The sequence below is a fragment of the Sinocyclocheilus anshuiensis genome, unplaced genomic scaffold (genome assembly GCF_001515605.1).
Source record: "Sinocyclocheilus anshuiensis isolate Anshui unplaced genomic scaffold, SAMN03320099.WGS_v1.1 scaffold1100, whole genome shotgun sequence".
In the NCBI taxonomy this organism is placed as follows: domain Eukaryota; kingdom Metazoa; phylum Chordata; class Actinopteri; order Cypriniformes; family Cyprinidae; genus Sinocyclocheilus; species Sinocyclocheilus anshuiensis.
Genome location: NW_015552633.1, coordinates 400,719 through 424,474, shown reverse-complemented (window position 1 = coordinate 424,474; position 23,756 = coordinate 400,719). Strand labels below are relative to the sequence as shown.

General features: G+C 38.7%; 1 protein-coding gene across 1 annotated transcript; it reads right to left on the bottom strand.

The window, feature by feature from the left end:
- Positions 1-5,365: 5,365 nt before the first annotated feature.
- arxa (aristaless related homeobox a) lies at positions 5,366-11,409 on the bottom strand. Its single transcript, XM_016458026.1, has 5 exons — positions 11,139-11,409; positions 10,022-10,571; positions 8,330-8,375; positions 6,552-6,871; positions 5,366-6,150 (listed from the first exon to the last, which is right to left on the bottom strand). Exons 1-5 carry the CDS (start codon positions 11,320-11,322, stop codon positions 5,895-5,897), a joined length of 1,356 nt encoding a protein of 451 aa, XP_016313512.1. The 5' UTR covers positions 11,323-11,409; the 3' UTR covers positions 5,366-5,894.
- Positions 11,410-23,756: the final 12,347 nt, after the last annotated feature.

Here is a 23,756-nt window from a genome sequence, read left to right as displayed (position 1 = left end):
ATATCTGATTTATCTGATTAAAATATATTTGTAGCCAAATGTATGGCTGGAAAAATGTCATATGGTGACGAAAATACTGTAGTCTTTTTTTTTTTTTTAAAGAAGCTTTTAACTTTTCAATATTTCTTTTTCAATAAATGATAAAAATAAAATTTTGCATCTTACTACGGGTTTTCACTATCACTTTGCTACAGCAACTATATTCTCTTTAAAAACAAAATATTTATTATGAAATGCAAAGTAATTTTTTTCCATAATTTTAATAATTTTATTTTAATAGTTTGGCCTTAGCAAAATCACAATGTGTCAGTTATGTAATATTGCCTTTATAATATCATGCTTTTTATTTATTTTTGATACAGTTTAAATGGATGTTTATACATTGAAAATATATAGCCTCTTTTATGTTTTAGGTAAGAACAAGGGGGATCATAATGGCAACAAAAGGTTTTAGAAGTCTGGTGATTTAAAATTTTGTCTCATTCTCTTCTCAGAGAAATTCAAGAATAGCTGGAAAGAAGAAAAGGATGTGTACAAAATGCTGAAGGATGTAACCGACACCGTCCTCTCCACAAGCGGGTACTCTGAGGTCAACCTCGGCAAACTTTTCCAGGCCTTTACAGCCCTCAAGTATTGACCAACTGTCCTGAAGCGAACCTGGGTAATCAAATATGGCATAATATTTATGCTTATCCTCCCACCAAGAGAAACCGTACAATGTTATGTTTTCATCTTTTAATTCCTGTCTGCTGTAAATACACCTTGTGATTCTGTAATCTATGCTATTTTCTAGCTCACTCGCTTTGCATTTGTAATCCCTGACAGCGTTTTTGTGCCTGATGGCTTGGACATGAATTAAGGTCAAAGGTGACGAGCTCACAGTCAATCTGCATGTAATCACCAAACCTTTCCATGTTTGAGCACCTGTCTCTCTCTCTAATCTGTGTTCTTGTGTCCCATCCCATTTAGCCTTTGTCCAGGTCTAATCGATGATGAATCTGTGGTAAAATGGCTATGATAAGGGGCTAAAGACACTCTCAATACAAACCCAGCCCCCACTCCCCTGGTAGCACCACACACACTGGGTTTTTAGAGATAACAATCGGGTAATGACAGGCAAGTTCATGGGGGGCTTGTAGCGGTTTGAAGGGGTCTTAGTTCAGTAATGACTTCTCTACTACCCCCTTCATCTTTAACAGCACAGCAATTAGCCAATGATACAGAGGTAGCCAGTGATTTGTGGAGTTTCGAACGTGTTTGAAATGCTCTCAGCTGGTATGTTGCAAATTTATTAGACAGATCGCATCATTGTGGCAGCTTGTGTTGCATATTTTGAACGTTTATTGCTTATAAAAGTGTCTCAAGATTCTTAATTGTTTTTGATACGGAAACATCAATAAAATGATTTCATAAAATGTTCACATTTCCCTTTTTTCCCCCCTTTTTGATTGTTTTATTTCACCATGCTGCAGGGAGTGATGACATTTACACATTTGAAGAGGGCGAGTTAACGTCTCCAAATGGAAGGCTCCTTTTTCAAGACCCGGAGAATGGCAAGCCAAGAGTGTGTGAAAGCGAGGAGATTAGTCTACTTAAATCGAGTCGGTTTTTAGAATGTGGTGCTTCACTCGCTCATTCCATGTGTTCATAATGACAGTTAGACGATGTCTTAAACCATTTCATCAGATGTCAATTTCCATAAATGCCATGCTTGAAAAAAATCGCCTTAAACGGCTGCGACATGGCACCGACCTTGGAGAGTGCAGCAACACTTAAGAGCTACTTTCTGTCCGCAGCTTGACAGAAGGCATTTTGCGCATTGTAGGCCTATGCTGCTGATGTATTAAACTCATATTGGCCTATATGTACATTTAGCTTAATGTGCGCTCCACAACGAAACTTAACAGATGCAGGTAGTTCCTGAATGTTATGTCGCACTTTTATGAGATTAAGTCATCGCATGATGTGGGGCTTTCAACAGGACATTCCTTTAACCGCGAACGCGCTTTTGTCATGCCCGCGGAGGCCGTTTTCAAACTGGGCCACTCAATGCAGACGAGGCTTTGCATTAATTTACCCCACTAAGCTAATAAGAATGATTCGTTTTTGTTATGCTAAGCTTTATTGCCTGTCTTATTGACCAGAATGGTGGTGTTGAGCAAAGCGGTGGACAAGGTTCTCTTTGATGAGGGAATTAGTGCCCTATTCTTTCTCTATTATTCATGGCATCATGGAATATGTAAGTACCCGTGGGTGTCAAAAGGAAAGCCGGCCCTATTGCAAAGTGCTCCTCTTGTTTCTCTGAATAGCAGGCTATGAGATGATAAACCGCTTAATACACTGGTCTAATTGGATGAGGGTAAAAGACGAAGGAATTAAGGCACGCCAAATGGGGACGATTCCAGTGGCCCGCCATTCAGCCCTTTTCACCGTGATTTCTTACTCTACTGCTCCAATAGGAGACGAAAAGCTCATCAAAGCGCCTTTAGTGCTTTCACCTACCCCCGGTGTCTCGAGCTGTCGGGATGGAAAAGCGTGATTATTCACTGGTTGTTGAAGCACAGCCCAGTGAGCTAAAATCAAGGGAATGCATGTGAAATTTTACCATGCATTTATGAACTCTCAATGTATTTTGATATTTCATGTTGTTTTAGTGTTTCTTGGGAACATGTAAACAATGACTTTTAAAAGTTACCATTGACACAAGAAAAAAAAATCCAGTATTTTTTTCTACAAAGATGCCGTTTTGACTGAGAAAAAAAAATGTATTCTCTCTCCTGTTTATTCTTTTATTTGTATTATTTAAAAAAAAAATTCTAATAGACATATTTTACTAAAGAGATGTAAGGTATCCACCCTGCTACCATCATAAGGATTATTAAAATGATGCACAATTCCATAAATACAATCTTTTCATAATGAACTCTTAAGGACAAGGGTTTGTCAGTATAATAGGATTTTAAAAAATGGAACGCTGCTACCAAGATTTTGTACAGTAAACTGTATTTACAGATTAAAAACTTGATATTTGTAGAAACATTTTTTTTTCTAATAAAGGTATTGTCATGACGTTGAGCACAAGACTAAAATAGCTATACAATTAACTTTTTTGAAGACAGATATATCCATATATATATTACAGTATATATATGTATAATTTATTAACATTTAAAGCCATTTTTGTCTGATAGAATGTTTCAATTTAGTTTTGAGTAGCTTTTTGAAAATGAAGCATGCACTCATTTTGCTGGAATGACTTGGTGCCTTTGATTTTTATTGGTGGTTCCCAAGCAGGTGTTTTGGCACTCTTGAGCATACTTTGTGGTCAGAACGTTGGCAATGAATCAACTACACACTCTCCACAAATAGAGAGGCAAATTTAGTCTCCACAAAGCCTGTTTCTTCATTCATTCACGCATTGTAAGAAAAGAGTTAAAGAGAAAGTCGCCCTAAGCACTTCGGGTCAATGCCTCTACAATTGTGGCGAGCATTCCCCAGATATTACGAGCAAATTGGTTTGCGATTCATTAACAATGTTCACAATAAGATTAAGGCATTCTGGAAGATCTCATAAAAATCCCAACAGAAGTGGACTGCACGCTCCAGTGGTCCCTTCCACAAATAGAGGGGGGGAAAGTATGCACCTCGCTTGGAGGTATGGCACTGGAGAGAAAATTGGTTTCCTTTGCTTAATGCTCCTTTGAACATATTCTCGCATGCCAACATGTTCAATATGGACTTGCTGCGAGAGGGGGGTCCTTAACGCGCGATATTTAGGAGAAGGATTTGTTGGGCGTTATAGGAGCACTGATCCCCCATGCACGCCTCCCAACCCGTCTTCATTTCGTTCCTTCCATCTTTGCTGATCCTGCTTGTTTGTGGCGTCATAATGAAACGGATTAGCGCGGGTAAAACAAGGAAAGGATAAATCTTTTCGGCGGCGCGCGCGATAAAGAAGAAAATAATCCTTGAGGTAATTTCACGCGATTTGGCTGGACACCATGGACGGGTCAAATGGGCGAAAATGACTTCGTTTGAATGGAGCGCATTGATTGCAGTAATGGCATCGCTTCGCGCGTGAGATCCAACGGAGAGGGATTTGGGGAATTAAATAAGGAATTCGAAAGAGACTTTTTGATAAACTGCTTGTTACTTCATTAATGAGAAAGGGACTTAACGGAGTTGGGCATTTACAGATGTTGCGTCCAATTTAGCGCCTCTACATGTTAAGGCCTACAATTAATTACAAGCCGCTTTTTGTCAAGGCCGTCATGAATATCATCATCTGACTAAATACAAATAAATACGTTATTTTGGTTATGCTCGACATAAATTATTCTCAATCATTTACAGCAAACTGAAACAAACAAAAAAGGCTCTTTTCACGACATGAATGTTTATGATTGCAGTTAGCCACACTGAACTGCTGTTGATTCATTTTTAAGTGACCACTTAAATTGTTTTCTCTTATTAGTGACTCCAGGCTCCCCACCGAATTGCCCATTTACTTCTAGAAATAAACTTATGGCTATAAATCGGCACTATAAAAGCATATATATGTGTATGATCATTAGATAAAATGAATTTAAATAATCAAAAAATTCGCGCCTATTCAAGCATTTACGATACAATATTAGGCCTGGTTATATTTTGCAACAGATGTTTTTTTTGTGATCGACATTTCATTTCACCAAATATTTATTATTTTAAATATATAATGATGTAGTTAAGTTTTATTTGCTTTATTTTAGAACTGCAGAAATATTTCGTTTTCCAAGTAGGCTATAGCCTAGCCTACTAATGGTGTTTTGTTTAATTTTTAACATTTTTTAAAAAGATGACAATAAAATGATTGATAACCTTTAAAAAGTGTAAACTTATTATTTCAGTAAATTCAATTCGCATTATCAGGTGTAAATAATACAGAAGGGTCTATGTTTCACCAGTTTCTTTTATTCCGACTTGGTCCCTGCGCGCGACAGGGAAAATTCTCACTGAATAGCAAAACTTCCCGGTCTGGATTTCAAACTCTCTACCGGGCAGACATAAATAATCATCTAAAAATCTCAAATTTGAATCAAACGAACAAAGTATGAATCTACGTGAAACCATTCCTACAGTACTACACCGAGAGCATATTCTCAAAACATCTTTTGAAATAAACTATTTTTTTCTTGTCATTTTGCCCCCATTTTCAGTCCTTTTTTAAACAGAGCTATATATACAGGATACCCTTAACAGATCAGTAAACAGGCTAAAGTTTAGATTTTCACATTGTTCATCCTTAAAACAAACAAAACATTTCTTTTTCATAATTTTTTTTCTAAATATCATATTTAACATAAGAGTTGGAAACGAACAGAAAGTAAAGCGGAGTATTCGTTTTCAGACATTTGATTTGTTTTGCCAATACTGAGGCCAAACGTGAATGGATATGGTTCCGGTTGGGTAGCAGGTTGTGGCAGTTCCCTTTGGCATATTGACCCATCTCTGCTTCAGCACTGAGAGAAGACTAGGAAGAAATGTCGAGTTCTGTGTGTATTGCAGTGTGGTTCCAATGATTCTTCTCTGTGTGGGTGTACAGTAAATGTGTCTTTTACCACAATTGCTCCTGACCCAAAGACCCGACTTATTCAATGACTTTACCAAGCATAGCCTCCCTAACTTACCCTCTGAGATGCCTACATTACACTCAGAATCTTTATGTTCAGGGTTTTGAAACATGTTTGGTGCACTGTGTAAATTATAGTGATGATGTCCAGTGGGAGGCGCAGTGACTTGGTGATGACTCCAGTTTCAAACGGGTCTCCGGTGTACTAGTGCTATATGGATTTGGTCGTGCTTTTTGTTGAGATGGTTTCTTTAATATTTTGTTTTGTTTTTAAGGAGAAGGATCAGCACACTTCCTTCCCTGCAGTGCCGGACGGCAGGATGTTCAGTTGGGTCAACTGGGCTGAATGTTCCTTTGCTTTGAGACGCAGAGCTGCGATGCTGGATGCCCTGCGGTCGGCGGCCATAGAGGATGAGGAAGAAGGAGGTTCTGGTAGGGTTGTCGGAGGCTGCACTGGAATCTCCACTGGCGGTGCAGTTTGGCGCAAGAGAGCGGCGGCCGTGGAAGCACTGGTCAGAGGACCCAGACTTGAGAATAGTCTAAACAGAAGAGAGCGTTCCTGTGATACAATGTACAGCACTCATGCTCACACACCAGTGATTATACAGCTAATATTTAGGTTTAGCATCAGTCAGATGAGTCCAGGGTACAACAGAAGAGCCATGGGCATTTATTAGATGTGGTAATTACTCTTAGAAATAAAGGTTCTTTATTGCCATATGGTTCCATGAGGAACCTTTAACATCAATGGAATCTTGACATTGCACAAAAGGATCTTCAGACTGGAAAAAGGTTCTTTAGATTTTTTAAATGTTCTTCACACTAAGAAAAATGGTTCTTCTAAGAATTGTTCACTGCTAGGTTCTTTGGAGAATCCAAAATGGTTCTTCTATGGCATCACTGCAAAAGCTTTTGGAGGCTTATCGCAAATGGTCTTTACCTGCCAAAAGTAGGTCCGATGAAGGCCGGATGCCTGAACATCGCTGTGCCCAGGAAGGTTCCTAGGCCGAGGGGTGTGGCAGGAGGGAGGGCAGAGCTGTTTGGGGGTGGTGCCAGGCCTGGGAATGCGGCAGCAGCTGCTGCTGCGGCAGTCCACGCTGACTCCAGAGCTGGGTGAGGTGGGAAGGGTCCTCCTTCCAGGTAGTGACTCAGGGGGTGAGCGGCTGTCAGCGGCCCAGGAAAGTGCAAGCCCGTGGGGTGAGCCTGGACACCTGCCTTTTCACGTTTCCTCCACTTCGCTCTTCGGTTTTGAAACCAAACCTAAGAGTTGGGAGAGAAGCCTCATCAAAGTCCAAACTTTACTAATAACTGCTGGTGTTCAGATGAATGCATCTATGCGATTAAGTTTGGAGTGAGGAACACACTTAAATAGCTGGCTTTGAGAAGTTGTCCCTTCCCGTTTCGGATCCAGAGCCATTAATATTCCACCTGACAGCCAGCATGGTCGTTTAAGCATGAGCTTGTTGCTCTTGTTCATGTGCAATATTTGGTTTGCTTTAATGAGGTGACAAATAGGCTGGAAGTCAAGGGTAATTACATGGCCCCAAACTTACGGTCTGTTACCCTAACTTTGCTAATTAAAATCTGGTTCGGGCAGAGCAAAAAACGGGGTGGAGCGTGGTAATTAAGAGCCGTGTTAACAAAAGATGTCGGACTAAGAGCTGAACAGCATCCAATAACAATTAATGCACTTTAAATTAAATTTCTCCAAATGTAAGTTGCTTGAAAAGGCTATTTAACTTTCCCACGATCCCCGTCCTGTCCTGCTAAACCCCACCAGGTTGTGCGGCAAGGACACGACCTGCAGACAGGGACTTCATAATGAAGGAAAGTGTCAACAGACAAACCAACAGGGACCTCGGCCCCTTTCACACATGCTCCAAACCGTTTTGCATTACGTGGCCCCTGGGGCATTTATTAGCTATATCACCTCCTGATCGAGCCTGTTAAGTGATTTGTTCTCCCACATCTCCAATTTGACATCTGTTGTTTTACATGGCCAATAACCCTGGTAGCTTCCTCATGTTTGCACTGTCTCTTTGGTTATGAGAGTTGGGCTTGAACATGCGAGCCACGCTTTGAATAGAGAAAGGAGGGGTGGCAAACACCCTTAATAGTCTCTCACTCGTTCCAAGTGCAAAGCATCGGATCAATGCCGGTCTATTGCAATCACAAAATGGGAAATCAAATAGCATTATCCCCCTACCCCTCCCTCTCCCCAGCGCCGGCGATGAGAATTCAAACACCATTTTCTCCCTGGAATAGCAGTGTTTGCTCTCTCGCTAAGTGCGCTTTTATCAGGGGCGTCTGTGTAATTGCCGCTAAAATGTGCGCTCTATTGTGTATAATAACTTTCGATAACAGGAAAGACCTTGCCATGACGTACAGGGTCATTTAACCAAGTTTACGATTGTCACTTTAAAATGAAATTAAATATAGACCATTAGGTATATTGTCTTAACGTCTATAAGCAAGCAAATCGCAAGAATTCGCAGGCTCACATCATTTAGTTCATCTTTACCTTCAACATGTCGACAAGTTGTCATATTACAGGCAATTTCTCTCTATTCGCGGCAATTTAAATGCTTTTAACATCTGAATGGAGTCAAAGTTCTCAATTGTGTTTCATACAGTACTCGTTAATATTATTATGCATTTAAATTCGATATATTTTAGGTTTTATTTTTGTGCTCGAAAGGAAGAAAAGTAAGCACTCACTTGCACGCGCGCTTCTGTCAGATCCAGCCTCATCGCGAGCTCCTCTCTGGAATAGAAAACATAAATCATTAAAATGTGTGCAGGGATTTTTTTAAACCCACAAACACCGCAAGAAAACTGATTTTGCCTAAATTGTCAGAAACCTATGAAAGCAATTGAGCAATTGAAAGCTGATGAGAATCGAATGGATAACTTGTACGTTTTTATAATGGGTCGTTTCGACTGTAACAACATGATGGAAATAATGGCATCTAGACTATTATATGAAAATTGAGCATTTACTGAAAATATACCTGGCTAAATTGATGACAATTATCTACCACGTCAATATAAACATCGATATTTCATGATCAACAACGAACATTTTGGTTAAAGAAAAACGGTCCTCGGGTAAATCTGTCATTAGGCATACTGATGTTTTTTATTTGATAGACTTATGTTGTCTGGCATATTGATTATTGTTCTTTTATACAACGTGACTATACGAATAACGGATAAATGTGGGGCAATATTTTCAAAATAAAGTTCAAAAACTAAATTCTTATTAATGTTCAAATTTCGTAAACCGTGATTTCCCTTTTAAAATAAAGAACATTAATTGTATAGCAACATTTTTATAAACAAAATAGTATAACTCAAATAGAATTTTATATCCATGACATAAGGACAAAGTAGCCCACATCAGATCAATATAAAAAAATAGGCCTAATTTTATCATGCTATTTTATTTAAAACCATGACATTTTTAATTGTTTATAATGCTTAACGTATATTTCAGTTTGTCTTGTCCGCATTGTCATGGCTTACTTTTCTAATGCTATTCCAGAACCCAAAAATTTGCATTTTATCAGAGACACTAAAAAATGGGCCTAAAACCCCTTCAGAACAGTCAAACTTAAATAAACCTCTTAATTAAAACTATTAATTTATACATTTGAGTTTGAAGTAGGCTGCTGCTTTCCTTGAGCTCTTTTAAGGCCCACATATATTTATTTTGACGGTCACGAATGTTCACAGTGTGATACTAGCAGTATTAACTAACCGATCCATAGAGAATAATGTGAGTTTCGGTCTTATAAGAATAAATTGTACAGGACAGGACATAAACGAGTGTGCACACATTTTAGTGATTATTTCTCTGATATCTACTACAGAATGTCACGCCAATTATCTCCTCGATTTAATAAAACGATCAGCCGGTGTATTCTTTTTTCGAGGAAAGCAAAATAGAATAAAATGTAGCTTCTAAACGGAATATATATATATCCACAACAGTAGTGTTGGCCACAAAGGTTTTATTTCATACCCTTTTTTAAATGATTGATTGTTTACATAATTTAATGTTTTCTAAAAAATATATACATCTGTGGCTTTGTATTTTTACAAATATTTGAAATGTTAAAAATATGTATAATTTAAATATAAATATTAAATTGTTTATTTCTTCGAATGTTGATTTGTATTGGAAAAATTATTTATAGTAGGCTATGGATTAGTGATGTTATTTCGATGATTAAAATATATACAGATCTGAATTTAACAATATACATTATTTTATTGATATGCATTTTTTATAATTAGGGAAAAATGCTTATTATATTTTTCGCTCATTTTAAGGCATGCATTCTGTTCATAATATGACTTAAAATCTTAAAATCAAAATCTATACACCATAATAAGCGGTATATCTACCTGGTGAACACATCAGGGTAGTGTGTTTTCTGGAAGGCCCTCTCCAGTTCCTCCAGCTGATAGCTGGTGAAGGTAGTCCTGTATCTTCTCTGCTTCCGTTTAAGCATGCCTTCCTCCGAGTCGCTGCCGGCCGACAGACACACACTGTCCTCTCCATCTTTTACATCCCCATCGTTGTGCAGGCTCTCTTCATCCTTGGGAGACAGACTGGCGTCTCCGCACGCCTCCTCTTTGACAACGTCCTCTTCAAACTTCAGCGTGCTGAGCTCCACCAGCTCCTGGGCCGTGTGCTCGGGGCTCTGGCCTTCATCGCTCTGGCTGAAGGGCGCGTTCTCCCTGTACGATTTGCTACGGCTGATGCTGACTTGTGGCGCTTGGCTGATTTTGAGACTCTCACAGGCTTGGTCCAGCAGTCTCTCCCTCTCACCCTTCTCTAGATGCTCGTGAAACCCCCTCCCGGAGTCCAGGTACTTCCCCCCAGGGCCGTAGAGCCGGCGCAGTTTGGGCGGCAGGTGCATGTCCGCGTCAAACGAGTTCTCTTTAGAGGTGACTGGAAAAATTAAAGAATATAATATTTTTAAATGCACCAAGCACTGTGAATTAAGGCAGCATTATAAACGCACATTCACCTGTTCAGCTTTATGGATTTTGTAAATATTACGCACTCTTAAAAATGTTTTTTGGTGGTTCAGCCAAAAACATATCATGAACCATTTTTGCTGCATTAAGTTATTTTTATACGGTTAGTAAAAATAAAAAGTTATTTTTGCAGGTTCTTCAATACTGCATATTATATAGTCATGGCTATCAGATGGTAATTTGATATATACCATGGTACTGAATGATTGCCATGGTCGAAAACATGGGATTTATGATTTAATACATTTTTGTTAGCCTGATCAAAGTATTGGTCCATTAAGAAGCCATATCTTTCACAGTTTTATGAGGAACACTAAAAGATTATCCATAAAGTTGTAAAGCATTTTGAAAAAAATGTGTTTTAACAACCTTTGTTTGTTTGATTGTTTTTATTTGAGAGGTTCTCAAAACTTTCAGGACTTTTTCACACCCAGAGGTGTGATAACGTCAAATAACGTCAAAGCGTTTAGGCGCTTACCTTCAGCTGACTTGTCGTGGTCCGGTCTGACGGGTGCTGGCAAACTTTGCGCTCCCAGTTGTCTGACTTTACACGGGCTTCTTCTGCCCAGTATACTGTCTATGCAGTAGGAGGAGAGCACGGTGGGCGACTTGCTTTTACATTCGCTTCGGTCGCGGCTGTCGTCGTCGTACTGACTAGTCATATTTGTATCGTCCGAGGTTGTGCTCGAGTGGGTGACTGTTACTCTCTCTCGCACTGTATCTGAAACGGCTCTCTTGCCTATCCCACCCTGGCCGCTAATGCCATATGCACTGCTCCGCAGTAGCTCCGCTCTCCATTCTGTTGCATTGACGTGTAACGCAAATCTGATTGGCTCCCAAGAGAACAAGGGGGATCTTTATATATTTTTCTATTAAAGTTAAACGGTATGAACTCAGCGAATGTTGTGATGGATTAGGCTACTGAATTTACTGATAAGCACCTCCACATTTAGACTGAAATTAGATTAAAAAAGAAAGACTAAATACGTTGCAGATAAGTAAAAACTCTGAACTGAAATCAAATTATTTATCTAAACAAGTGGGAAAACACATTCAGAAACATGTTTTATTTACCAAGATGTTGGATGTTTTATTTTGAATCATAACTCAAATATATTATTATTATATCGTGTCTTTTTAAAATTCCAAATACATAGGCTAAATAAATTAAAAATAAGAAGGTATTCAAATACACTGGCATTACACAAAATACACAAATCTATTTATTTTATTGCGAATAATGCTGAAAGAGCATCTTGCTTTTTTACTATAATTATTTTTATTTTATGTTATACTATTTGATACTGTTCGTGCCATGCATTTATTTTTAGTAATAAAAAAAGGACACAGCCCGTTTGTCTAATTTTGGTTGTTCTGTCTGTCTATCTATCTGTTTAGTTGTGATACTATATTTGATGTTATTTTACACTCTCTGTGCCATAGCCATTTCAAAAAGGAGATACAAGCCCATAGAGGCAAGGCCTGACCGGGTGAATCGCTCACCTGGTCCTCGTGTGCGAATACCCGCACCTAGCATAATTGCCTGTCCTCTCAGAGTGAAGCGATCAGATAGCCATAGATGATTGACTTAAAAAGTGAGGGTGGTGATAATAGGCCGGTGAGAGCGTAGCTATTGCAGGCAACTAGACTCCAGAAGACTGGAGAGACAGATTGAGAATGTAATTTTAAATGAAAGTCTATTTAACCTGATGCGGATGGCATGACCCTATCCGCCGCTCAGACCCATCAATGTTAAAAGGATCATTTTCACAATTCAATCCCAAACTTGAAACGAAGCCGCAATTTACTCGCTCTTCTTCATAGGTTATATGATTCTGCTCTTGGGCTGACTGAGATTATGGTCGTGAAAGTACTGTATGTGAAGAATGCTCGAGTTTAAAAACATTTGTGAAAGTTTTGATGTTTGGTCTTAATTGGACTTTGATATAGGCCTATATCAGCTTCATAAACAAGACTGAACATACACTACGACGATTTCTTATTTCCCCCCCCCCGAAACTTAATCACCAAGCAGATCAACAGAAGAGAGTAATGACAATAATAACAATATAAAACATTTTTTTCTCGTTCCCAAACAGGCGCGTAATGCAGACGGGTATTTAAAGTCGCTATGTAATTTGGGGGCACAATTTGATTCATTTATACGCGCTCTGTTATTAACCCAAGAAAAGAAATGTCAGGGACTATTACCGCCAGCAGGACATCCGTGCTTTGTTTAAATGCACTAATTACACGCACGCATTTATTTATTTATTTTTAAATCGCAATTTTCCCATATTCAGTCCTGAATCTATTTAGCGTTCTACGTGCGGGCAGGCAAGCTGTTAGTGGGTGCCAGTCAGTTTCACGCTCCTCTATTACCCGATACCACAGTGTGTCATATTTTCACAACAGCCTAACTTGATAATTTCTACAATCGTCTTCTGTTTTGCAGGGTTTACATGGCCCATAATCCGTTGGGTTTTGGCTACGCTTATGCAAACCACCCCCTGTTCCGATAACAAGAAGCTTTTCTCAAACTGTAAGTAACAGTAGGTGACACTTTATTTCGTTTCGGTGATGTTATACCAACAACAGCTCAACAGCTGTGTTTTAGAGTGTCTAAATCCCTAATATAGACCCCATCACTCCCACGTTTTCAAGCAGCGCCATCTCCTGGTGTTAACAAAAGCGCTCAGGGATAAATCCAGTCGGTTGAGCAAAAAAACTAAACGAGAATGCATCTTGATCGACGCTATTTTAAATCATCAGTTGTAATTCATGCGGAAAGTTTCCGCCACATTTCTTTTTGATGATGGATAATCACGGATAATTGCATAGGCTATTCATTTAAAACATTTTGTATTTTTATCTATCTATCTATCTATCTATCTATCTATCTATCTATCTATCTAATCTGCCATCTCAAAACATACATGAGCAGGAAATTCAGATTATGAATTAGTTGGTGGTAGAGGTTACTGGTTGAATTTAGGAGCCACACTGATGACAGTTGTGCTCCAGAGGTGGTGTGTCTTCATTCCTGTTGCTGTGACTTAATTGGATGCTGCTCTGCTTGAAAGGGCGAACAAAAAGACGTGCTCTCAGACGCGCGCGTAAGCAAAGTTAATTAGTGGTTATTAACACCACGCATAATGAGAGCGCGAGGGAGTCAATTTAATGACTTTGTTAGCTTAAGTTTAGAATGACAGTCGATGATCGGAACAACAATAGCAAACTAGAACGCAATGATCATCTGTAATTTTCAACGGTAATACGCACTAATAAAAACAAAAGGACTCTAATTTTGTTCAACTGACTCGATAATTTGAATTTATTTAAAAAGAGGGAGAGAAGGAAGAGGAAAGACAACTCAAACATTTTAACCAAAGATTATCCTGTCGTTGGAGACACAAGTAAATAGGATTACAATTGTTTTATTGCTTGCATGCCAAATTATTGTTTATTGGTAGGCTTTCAGAAAGATTCTTCTGTGCAGACTGAGTGATAATTTAATTTAAGAGTGATAACACTAGATTTTGCTCCATTTTCATCCCTAAATACTTTCTGGCATCCATAAGGAATCAAGAGTCTGCAGCTCACAGACATTATTTGCATATCGTATTGTCTACAGATGCATGACTTGCATTGGCCATCCAAGTTCACAACCCCATGACCAGCAATCATTTAATGTTTGAGTTAATTAGCAAAATTACATTTTGTGAGTTATTAAGTTTACTAACAATCACAGCAGGCCCAAATTTTGATTTGTGTTTCGTGCTTTGTGCTTTGATTGGATTCGAAATAACGTCAAACACTTTGTGCTGACATATGAGTGAATAAATGAAAGATTTTTTATTTTTTAATAAACTACTTCTTTAAGTGTTGGGCATTGCATTGTTAATGTTCACATGGGTTATGGGTAAGTCAATAGTATGAGGCAAATGCCTTGTCCAAATACCCACACTTGCGGTCTTGGCCACTTGCGACAGGAAGTAAGTGTGCAAGACTGTCCCAGGTCTTAAAACCGCCAAAGCACAGTGCCCTTAAAGGGATAGTTCACCCAAAAATGAAAATTTGATGTTTATCTGCTTACCCCCAGGGCATCCAAGATGTAGGTGACTTTGTTTCTTCAGTAGAACACATATGATGATTTTTAACTCCAACCGTTGCAGTCTATCAGTCGTATAATGCATGGCAATGGTAACAAAATCTATGAGAGTAAAAAAAAACATGCACAGACAAATCCAAATTAAACCCTGCGTCTCTTGACGACACATCGATGTCCTAAGACACGAAACGATCGGTTTGTGCCAGAAAGCGAACAGTATTTATGTCATTTTTTACCTCTAATACACCACTATGTCCAACTGTCTTTGGGCGCGCGCACGGCACCCGGTGCATGAGGTGTGTACGCGCTCTGGCGTAGTTTACACAAGCGTATAGCCCCTTGCTGCAGCTAACCTTACTTCCACAGGCTACAAACAGCAATATAAACAACAGATGTGCATGCTCTCTTCACGTCGTTCTTGTAAAATAATAATAATTTAATCATATAAGTAAACAAGCACACACACCAGCCGCGAAAGTTATATGCCTTGTACAAATACCGACACTTGCGGTCTTGACCACTTGAGAGCGCGTGCGCGCGACAGGAAGTAAGTGCGCAAGACTGTCCCAGGTCTTAAAAACGCCAGAGCGCAGTGCCCTTAACTCACACTAAACCCACACTATCTCGAATACCGCTCCGGAGCGCTATTCAAGGCTTAGTGTATCCCATCATGCATCATGTTCTGGAAATAAATCGTGAGACTTTTTGCCAATATCGCGCGAGAGGTAACGGAAACCTTTCCAGTGTAAGTTAGATATTAATACAATAAATAGATATTACATATAATTTAATAGAAAAACAAAGTGTTGCACGTTTTATTGGTGTAAAGATGAGTAGTGGTATTTATTTTGTAAACATTTGCAACTTTTTATCACTTAATTAGAAGCACCACAAATTAAATTCTGTCATGTTATAGGGACTACTGACTGAACAGACATTTAGAAGTTGATTTTAAAATGCAAAGTATTTAAAATTAAAATAACGCTATGTAGACACTTGCATTTTTACAACACTATAAGTGTGTCCCATCAGGTAATGAAAAGTTCAACACACACTTGTGGTCTTCATCCTTACTTGAACAGTTGGGCCAAATACAGGAAATACGTCATATAAGTAGCCAAGTGGTCAAGTGCAAAGACCACAAGTGTGGGTATTTGGACAAGGCATAAATAAATTCGGTGCCAATTGGCTCTTGCGGTCGAGAGGGTTCATTGGGAAACACCCACAACTGTATATGGCATCATCACGAAGACGAACAATATGTTTATACGTGAAATTCTGAGATGGTCCTCACTGCATAACACAAGATCTAGAGGGCGTGGTTGGATCTAGATCCAACTCCTCCCACCTTACATATACCTAAACCTACCCATCTCCACCCCCAAATCCCTAAACCTACCCATCTCCACCCCTAAACCTACCAATCTCTACCCACTAGATGTGGATCCAACCACGCCCCCTGGATCTTGTGTTCTGCAGTGAGGGGCTACTGGAAATTCTGGAGAGGACGTCGGATGGCGTCACGTGGGGACGTAATGACGTGTGCCATTAATCGATGTACTATAACATATAAAAAACGGGAACATGAAAGGAATATTCTAAAAGCAACTAATGTAAACACCTTAATCATAATATTGTCTTATTTAGAATAAGGTAAATAATTTGATTAATGACGTCCATGTAAACAGTCATTGTCTGTGACCATTGTCAAAAAACTTTTTTAATATCACTTGAACTTTACCTCACCACACAGGTGCTTCCTATATCCTTAAGACCATTAAACAGAAACCTGTCTTCTAACAAAGTAATTGTTATGCAAATTAATACATTTTTAGCTTACTTTTGATATAGCCTATACTCTCAAATAAGAATGGCATGCACTTTCTCTTAAACTGAACTTTTGCTTCGAAAAACGAGAGATACAAGCAGTAGCATAGGGAAAAACGCAAGGCGTCAAGATTTTTAAAAGTTGAACTTTTTAGTTCTTTAACGTTTTTAGAATGCGGGGACGCTGCAGCGCAACAGTCAAACACATCCGTTTTTTAGCGCTGTGGAATGGGACGCGTTCTGTGTGAACGGCCCCTTTATTCAGCGACTTTCAGGTGGGTCAAATAAAGCAATTAGCCCTGTGAAGCCGTGGTTTACAGTGAATTTATAACAGCTAAGGGGCGTTGTTTAACCCCCTTAGCTGTTATAAATTCACTGTAAACCACGGCTTCACAGGGCTTATTGCTTTTATAAAATGGTTATTCCATATACGTAGTAAGGTTTCACAGAATAAAACAGAGCAAATAAAGTGTAATGATATTATTAAAAACATTATTCTTCCGCCAAACAATGTAGTTCCTCAGAAACAGTTGTGGTTCCAACAAAGCGATTGCCGAGCAACACACAAATGTAAACAAAAGGTGTATGCTTGTAGAGTAATTTACAACAGCTTCGAACTTGGCTCAACCAATCAGAATCAAGGACCGGAACTATCCGTTTTATAATTGCAAATTTATGTCGGAAATGAATGACGTAAATATTAAAGACATTCTAAATAAAATTGTGATTATATTTGTAATGTTTAAATCTGTAATAAAACTAGCCTATAAAAAAAGACAGTAGGCCAACTCAACTGTGTTTTGTCTTTGCACATTGTACCTGAAAGCGGAACAGCAGCGAACTGTTGCTATGGTAGCTTCCTCAAGCAAATGCTACTTTTGTTTGCTGGGAGTTATTTCGCGCACTCTATCCACCTTTTTCTTGTTGTAAAAATGGGCGCGGCCATTTGTAAATTCTATGGGTCTGGCTTCCGGTCTCATCTGCATCCACTCCCTCCAGCTATTTTTAGCTGAACAAAAGTTAATTTTGCTGATTGATATTGAAAGTTGGTGTGTCTTATCATATTATTTTAATATATCATCTTAATTATGAACACACTGGTTTGTATTGCAAACAGTTTTACCGATTACTGCACGTTGTTATTCTCCTCGTTATTTACCTATAGCGGCTAATGAACCGGAAGTCTCACCCATAGGCTTACTTCCGCGTTGAAGAAAAAGGTGGATATTTTTGTGGTAACTAAACGTCTTTTGGAACAGTGGTTTGAACATATATGCTACTTATGTTAAAACAATGCATAGCTTGCTTTCTGGTCTTATTTGTGTTTGTTAGACCCCCGCTCCACCAACCCCCATTATATTACGGTGCAGTAGCCTAGAGATCATACAGTTGCGGCCGACTGGCCTCATTTGGAAGTTTTTCAAGTTTCTATATTTTTTTGCGCATCATTTCATATAAGTCTGAATGTCATTTTTTGTAGATTAGATGGGACGCTAGGTCTCCTCTGCATTCTTATCGATTTGTGGATCGTGAAGCGTGGAATGGCTTCTTTAATAATGCATTTGGGTGAAAGGTCACAATATGAGTTGGCACAATTTTGCGTCTCCGATCTTATTATCGTTTAAGCCTGAAGAAGTGTACAGGGGCATCTGAACTTAGCATATATTTATCTAATTTCTTTTTCTTTCTTTCTTTTTGCCTGTAAAGAGGGTTCATGTGCGCTGATGATCTAAAGAGGTGCTCTTGCCCTTTATTGATTGCTTCTTGGAAAGAATATGAATGTCTAAATTCAAGAATGACAATCCTTTATTAAGTTAATCAAAGTAATACATGCAAATTATTCTTCTTCTCCCATGAGCTTATCAAAACCTCTCCCCTTGAGTTTGAAGAAGTCCATTTATTCAGTTAGCGTCAATAACGCGCGCAAATATCGCCATGCAAATGAAAGTTGATTAGAGTAAATTAGGGACTTAGCTGCTATCTGACCTTGTCTGAGTTTTATGTAAATTTTGTAAAAACGGCACAAGGAAATAAATGACATTTAGACGTTCGTATAAAAGAAGTAATCAAGAGGTTTTCAACGACAGGAAAATTATTTGTGTATTTCGCTGGGCTTTATCGGGAGCCGGAGAGCATCACAGAAGGAGGTCATTATGGAATAATATTTTCCATCTTGAGCATAGGAGGCTATGGGTCAGTGATGAGACGCTGTTTTTTTATTTCATGCAGAAATTACTTAAATACTTAAATCTTTTATGGTGAACATCTTTTCAGTTTCTGAATCAAAAATATTAAGTAGAGCTTGAAGTATAAAAAAAGTATGAGGTTGTAAAACAAAAAAAGTAAAATGTCTCATTAAAAGGTATAGACATTATTGATAAAGGAAATGTTGGCAGATGTAGTAGTTTGAACTAGATAGATTTATTATTTATTTAGATATGTAATCTTGTTTTAAAATATTGATATTTGAAAACCTTTCGTCTGCCAGATTAGTGCCGTAATATGCAAGAAGCCCGTTTGTTCGTTGTCACAAAGCCTCCTGACTATTTTTATTTTTAAAATAAAAAATGCATGTTATTGATAATCATGAACATGAATTTCGAAATTCATAGGCTAATGTAAAAAAAAATTATGTAAAAACGCCTATATTTTTAAATCATATCTTTGATTTTTGTGTAGGGGAAAATATTAAGTTGTGTAGCCTACACTCATGTGCATTCAAAGAATAAGGAAGGCTTGTAATTAAGGAAGCTTAAAAATAAGTTTTGTACTTTTTTGATAGTTTACACCACGTGACATTTTTAGGGTCATTCAATCAAAATTTTATGTAGGGTAGACCTAATATTGTGGTAAGCGATCAAACTATTTTGATATATGGCCAGTGACCATTCCTAAATGTGTTATATTGGTTCTACTGACATCTAGTGGAGCTGTAAGGCATCAGAAGAAAACTGGAAAAAACCCAAATTGGTGTCTCACTGTAGGCCAAAACTTAGCTCAAAAATATGCTTGCCTATATGATTAATTCAGCGAGGCCCAGGATATGTTGATAAAGCACCAAACATGATGTCTTGGGGTATTGTTAATGAGATCTGTGGATACTTATAGGGGATAATCCCCAGCAGTTCATCAGAGACTTCATCTCAAATTAAATTAGCTTCCTGCGTGGTGCTGAGATGGCTTCTCTGGAGTTCAGCTGCAATGGTAATGGCTGCTGTGCCAGCTCTCCTCGGGCTCAGTCCAGCTCCGTCCCTGTCTCCAGTCTCTGCCTCCACACGAGGCCAGTTATTCTATTCCCCTCTTTCTTTTTCTCCTTCAGGACTCTAGCTCCCATAGTTATATTTGTTTTGCTTCCCTGTTGCTGGCAGATTGGAAGTGGTCAGGGGTGGCTGACAGTGATAAAAGGGGATATTTTGCTTTGTTTGTGTGTGTGTGAAAAGACCAAGAATTTTATGTGAATGTATCAGAGGGCATCATTAGTAGAAGCTGACTGCTCTCCAAGCCCTCCAGACCAATTTAGTGGGTGAGACAAAAAAACGTTTTGATCCCGGGTTGCTGGTCTGAACTGCACGATGGGGAGCCGAGTGAAGCCATGCAATCTATATTGGATTTCTTACTTCTCCATTTCTTGGTGCTTGGAGTCCCTGTCGTTAGGAAGTAGTAACAGTAAATTCGGTCTGTCCCTCAGGGTCATGGTGGTCTTACCCGTTTTCAACAACAGGAATTTAACAGGGTTCAAAAAGCTACATACTCAAGGGTCATCCAATATTTTGTCTGTCATTCTCTTCTCAATTCTGTTTTTTTTTTCACTCCTTCTTGAGCTTTGAATGAGTTTGATGCAACATGTAGCAAATAAAGGTTCCAAGAGGGTTTTGAAGGCATTTTTGATTCCATGAAGAACATTTAACATCCATAGAACCCATCTGAATAAAGTGGAAAAAGGTTCTTCAGACTATTAAAATTATCCTCACAATAAGAAAAAATGGTTCTTTAAAAAACCGAAAGGTTCTTTGGGGAACCAAAATGGTTCTTCTGTGGCATTGCTGCGAAAACCCATAGATATATACAGGTGCATCTCAATAAATTAGAATGTTGTGGAAAAGTTAGAGACCACTTTGAAGGCTCAGGAAAACTTTGCAGGTGTTTTGAGTTGATTAGCATGTCACCATATTCTAATTTGATGAGATAGTGAATTGGTGGGTTTTTGTTAAATGTGAACCAAAATCATCACAATTAAAAGAACCAAAGACTTAAACTACTTCAGTCTGTGTGCATTGAATTGATTTAATACACGAGTTTCACAATTTGAGTTGAATTACTGAAATAAATTAACTTTTCCACGACATTCTAATTTATTGAGATGCACCTGTAGGTAGATGGCCTATTAGCGGCTGTTTCTATGGACCGCTACACATAAGCCATCCACCATATTGGAATGTCCATAAACACTCGAAAGCAAGTTGCTGGTGCATGGATATACAGTATATCTTCAGTAGACTTCTGAAGATGTTTTTGCTAAACTAACACAATACAACAAGACAAAGCCATTAGCTAACAAGGCATTTAAAATGTACTTTAGTTTAAAAACCTGTAATATTGAGTTAATACATATTAAAAACACAAACCAACACATTCTTACCTGTGAAAGGTTATCCAGTTTTTTTCGGGAATTTAAATTTAGGTAGTTTTTACAATCAGATGCTGCACAATGTTGTTGCATTTTGAAACTCATTGATTGTTATTGTGAGCGACGGCATAGACCATTCCAAGATGGCGGACACGTCAACATATCTGGAGCGGTCAAATGTGGCATCTATACATATCTATGCGAAAATCCTCTTTTAGAACCTTCAAGAGGGTAGAAGAAACATTTTTGGTTCCTCAAAGCACCTTTCAGTGAACAAAGAACATTTTAATAATCTGAAAAACCTATATTCCACTTTCAAGAACCTTTTCACAACAGTGCCATTTTTGGTTCCCCAAAGAACCTTTCAGTGAACCGATCTTTAAAGAACCATTTTTTTTTTCCTGTGAAGAACATATTAATCTGAAGAATATTTTTGCTCAATGTGAAGGTTTTATAGAAGTTAGAGGTTCTTCATGAAAACATCAATGCCAATAAAGAAACTTTATTTCTAAGAGTGTGGCTGGTGTTGTTCAGTATCGGCAATTGAGAACCAATCAGATATTACCTGCTGTTCTTTGATATTAGTGCTTAAGCTATCTCACCAAATCTCAACCATTTTAGCTAGCTTGTCTAACTTGTGCGATATGTCAGTTACTTTATACTTAATTCACAGGTATTGGTCAATAAGAGCGCAGTTTTTGTACATGTTCTTGTGCATATCCAACCAAAAACACACACAGATGCATTTCCGCATAATTCCTTAAATAAATTTCCAGAGCAACCAGCAGCAACAACTGCCAATGAGATTTTCAACACAAGTAATTATGTTTTCGCATGGTTCCCCCCTCCTTCCTAAAAAAAAAATCCTTATAAGCGATTCAAAAGCAATTTTCTCTGTGGGAAGAGAATGTAATTTGCTATTCAGTGACATTCTGATGTGTAAAAACCCAGAAGCCGGTGGTAAAAGGTATCTCTAAAGTCTGTGTACAGTGCATTAATGGGCATAACCGGGGGAAGAGGGGAGAGATGTCAGGGAGGGCACCATTTAATGACTCCAGAATAATCCCTCTCTCATTAGTGAAGGCTCTGAGGATCCACCGGGGCTTGAACTGGTAGAGCGTGGCATGCCGCTACAGTCTTTATCTTCATATTAAACCATTTGCATAACATTACAGCCACTGGAGAGACTCCCTTAACAAGGCCAGTTGCTCTTCATTTTAAAAGGGGACTGTGGGTGTCTCAGCAAATCTATTCAGTGGTAAATGTAACTTCTGCTGGTGCAAATGCAGCGCGAGGTGAGAGGGATCAGGACGCAGCATTTGGAAGCACATTTATCATACACTTGCTCATGCATCAGGCTGGGTTTGGGGTGCCTCCAAAAATCCATACACAGTAGCTCTACCATCTATCCTGAATTTCCAGGATTTACAGACCGCCTTGCATCCTGTGATTGTGAATTGCACTGAACGGAATGTGTGGGGGACTGATTTCAAGTCCATCAGCATGTAGTTTATCCAGGGGGGGAGAACATCAAGGCTATATTGTAGAAAATACTTTTGCTCATCTGTGCACCTATCTTGAGCCATTTTTGTCACTCTATTGCCTGTGGAAGAACGCAGCTTACTTTAAGAAAGGCGAGGGAGAGAGAGGCATGACAAAATTAAAATCAGTCATTTTTTCCCCTCAGGAGCAGATCAATTTCCGCAGACTGGGTCGAGATATTTTCTGGCATTAGTCTTTCGCGACTTGAGCACAGCACCTAAACGGCCTGCCAGCGGGAGTCTCGGCACAGCTGCACGCTTCAGTAGAGAACAGTTACTTCTGCCGCTCTGAGTTTATTTGCGCCTCACCATGAGAATTGCCATAATTTACCCCACCAACACATCACCTCCCCAAAAGATGAGAGAAAGGGAATAGTGTGTGGAATGAAAGAGGCAAATTGATTCGACGTGATATTGTTTTCTGTTTTTTTATTACGCCTATTCATTTTCTCAGAAAGAAATGCACAATTGGACCGGTGCCCGAGTTCAGAGTCATACTGTGGAACCTTAGACACAAACCTACATAATGGCCCGGCCTGTTGCCTATGTTTAAATTATGGAAACAACTACAGCATTTGAACAGCTCTGACCTTATCTAAGTGCAGTGCAGGATGAAGCATGTACAAGTTGCAGATTTCCTTTAAGACTTGTAACATCAATTAATGTTATTTGATCACTTGCATTCTGATTTGTGATCATCTAAATTGATGTTAAAGGACAGAACTGGAATCATGAATCAGCAGGTTTTCTTGTTAAATCTGATAGATTGCATCCACACCACATCTACATGTTATCAGGGAGAAAGTTACATAAAAAAAACATACCTTTTAACACCAGATGTTACATTTTGATGGTCAATTCACTCTTGTTTTATATAGAATTGTTGTACAATAGCCTTTTTAATGCAATTGCATCAGAATTAACTGTAGCCTAATTAAATGTGAGCCTGGAGCACAAAACCAGTCTTAAGTCGCTTGGGTATATTTGTAG

Excerpts from the sequence above, each read along its gene's own strand:
- arxa (XM_016458026.1), bottom strand. The coding sequence starts at position 11,322 with ATGACTAGTCAGTACGACGACGACAGCCGCGACCGAAGCGAATGTAAA. Across the intron at positions 10,572-11,138 it reads CCACGACAAGTCAGCTGAAG|TCACCTCTAAAGAGAACTCG; the intron begins GTAAGCGCCTAA and ends TAATTTTTCCAG. Across the intron at positions 6,151-6,551 it reads ATCGGACCTACTTTTGGCAG|ACTATTCTCAAGTCTGGGTC; the intron begins GTAAAGACCATT and ends TCTTCTGTTTAG.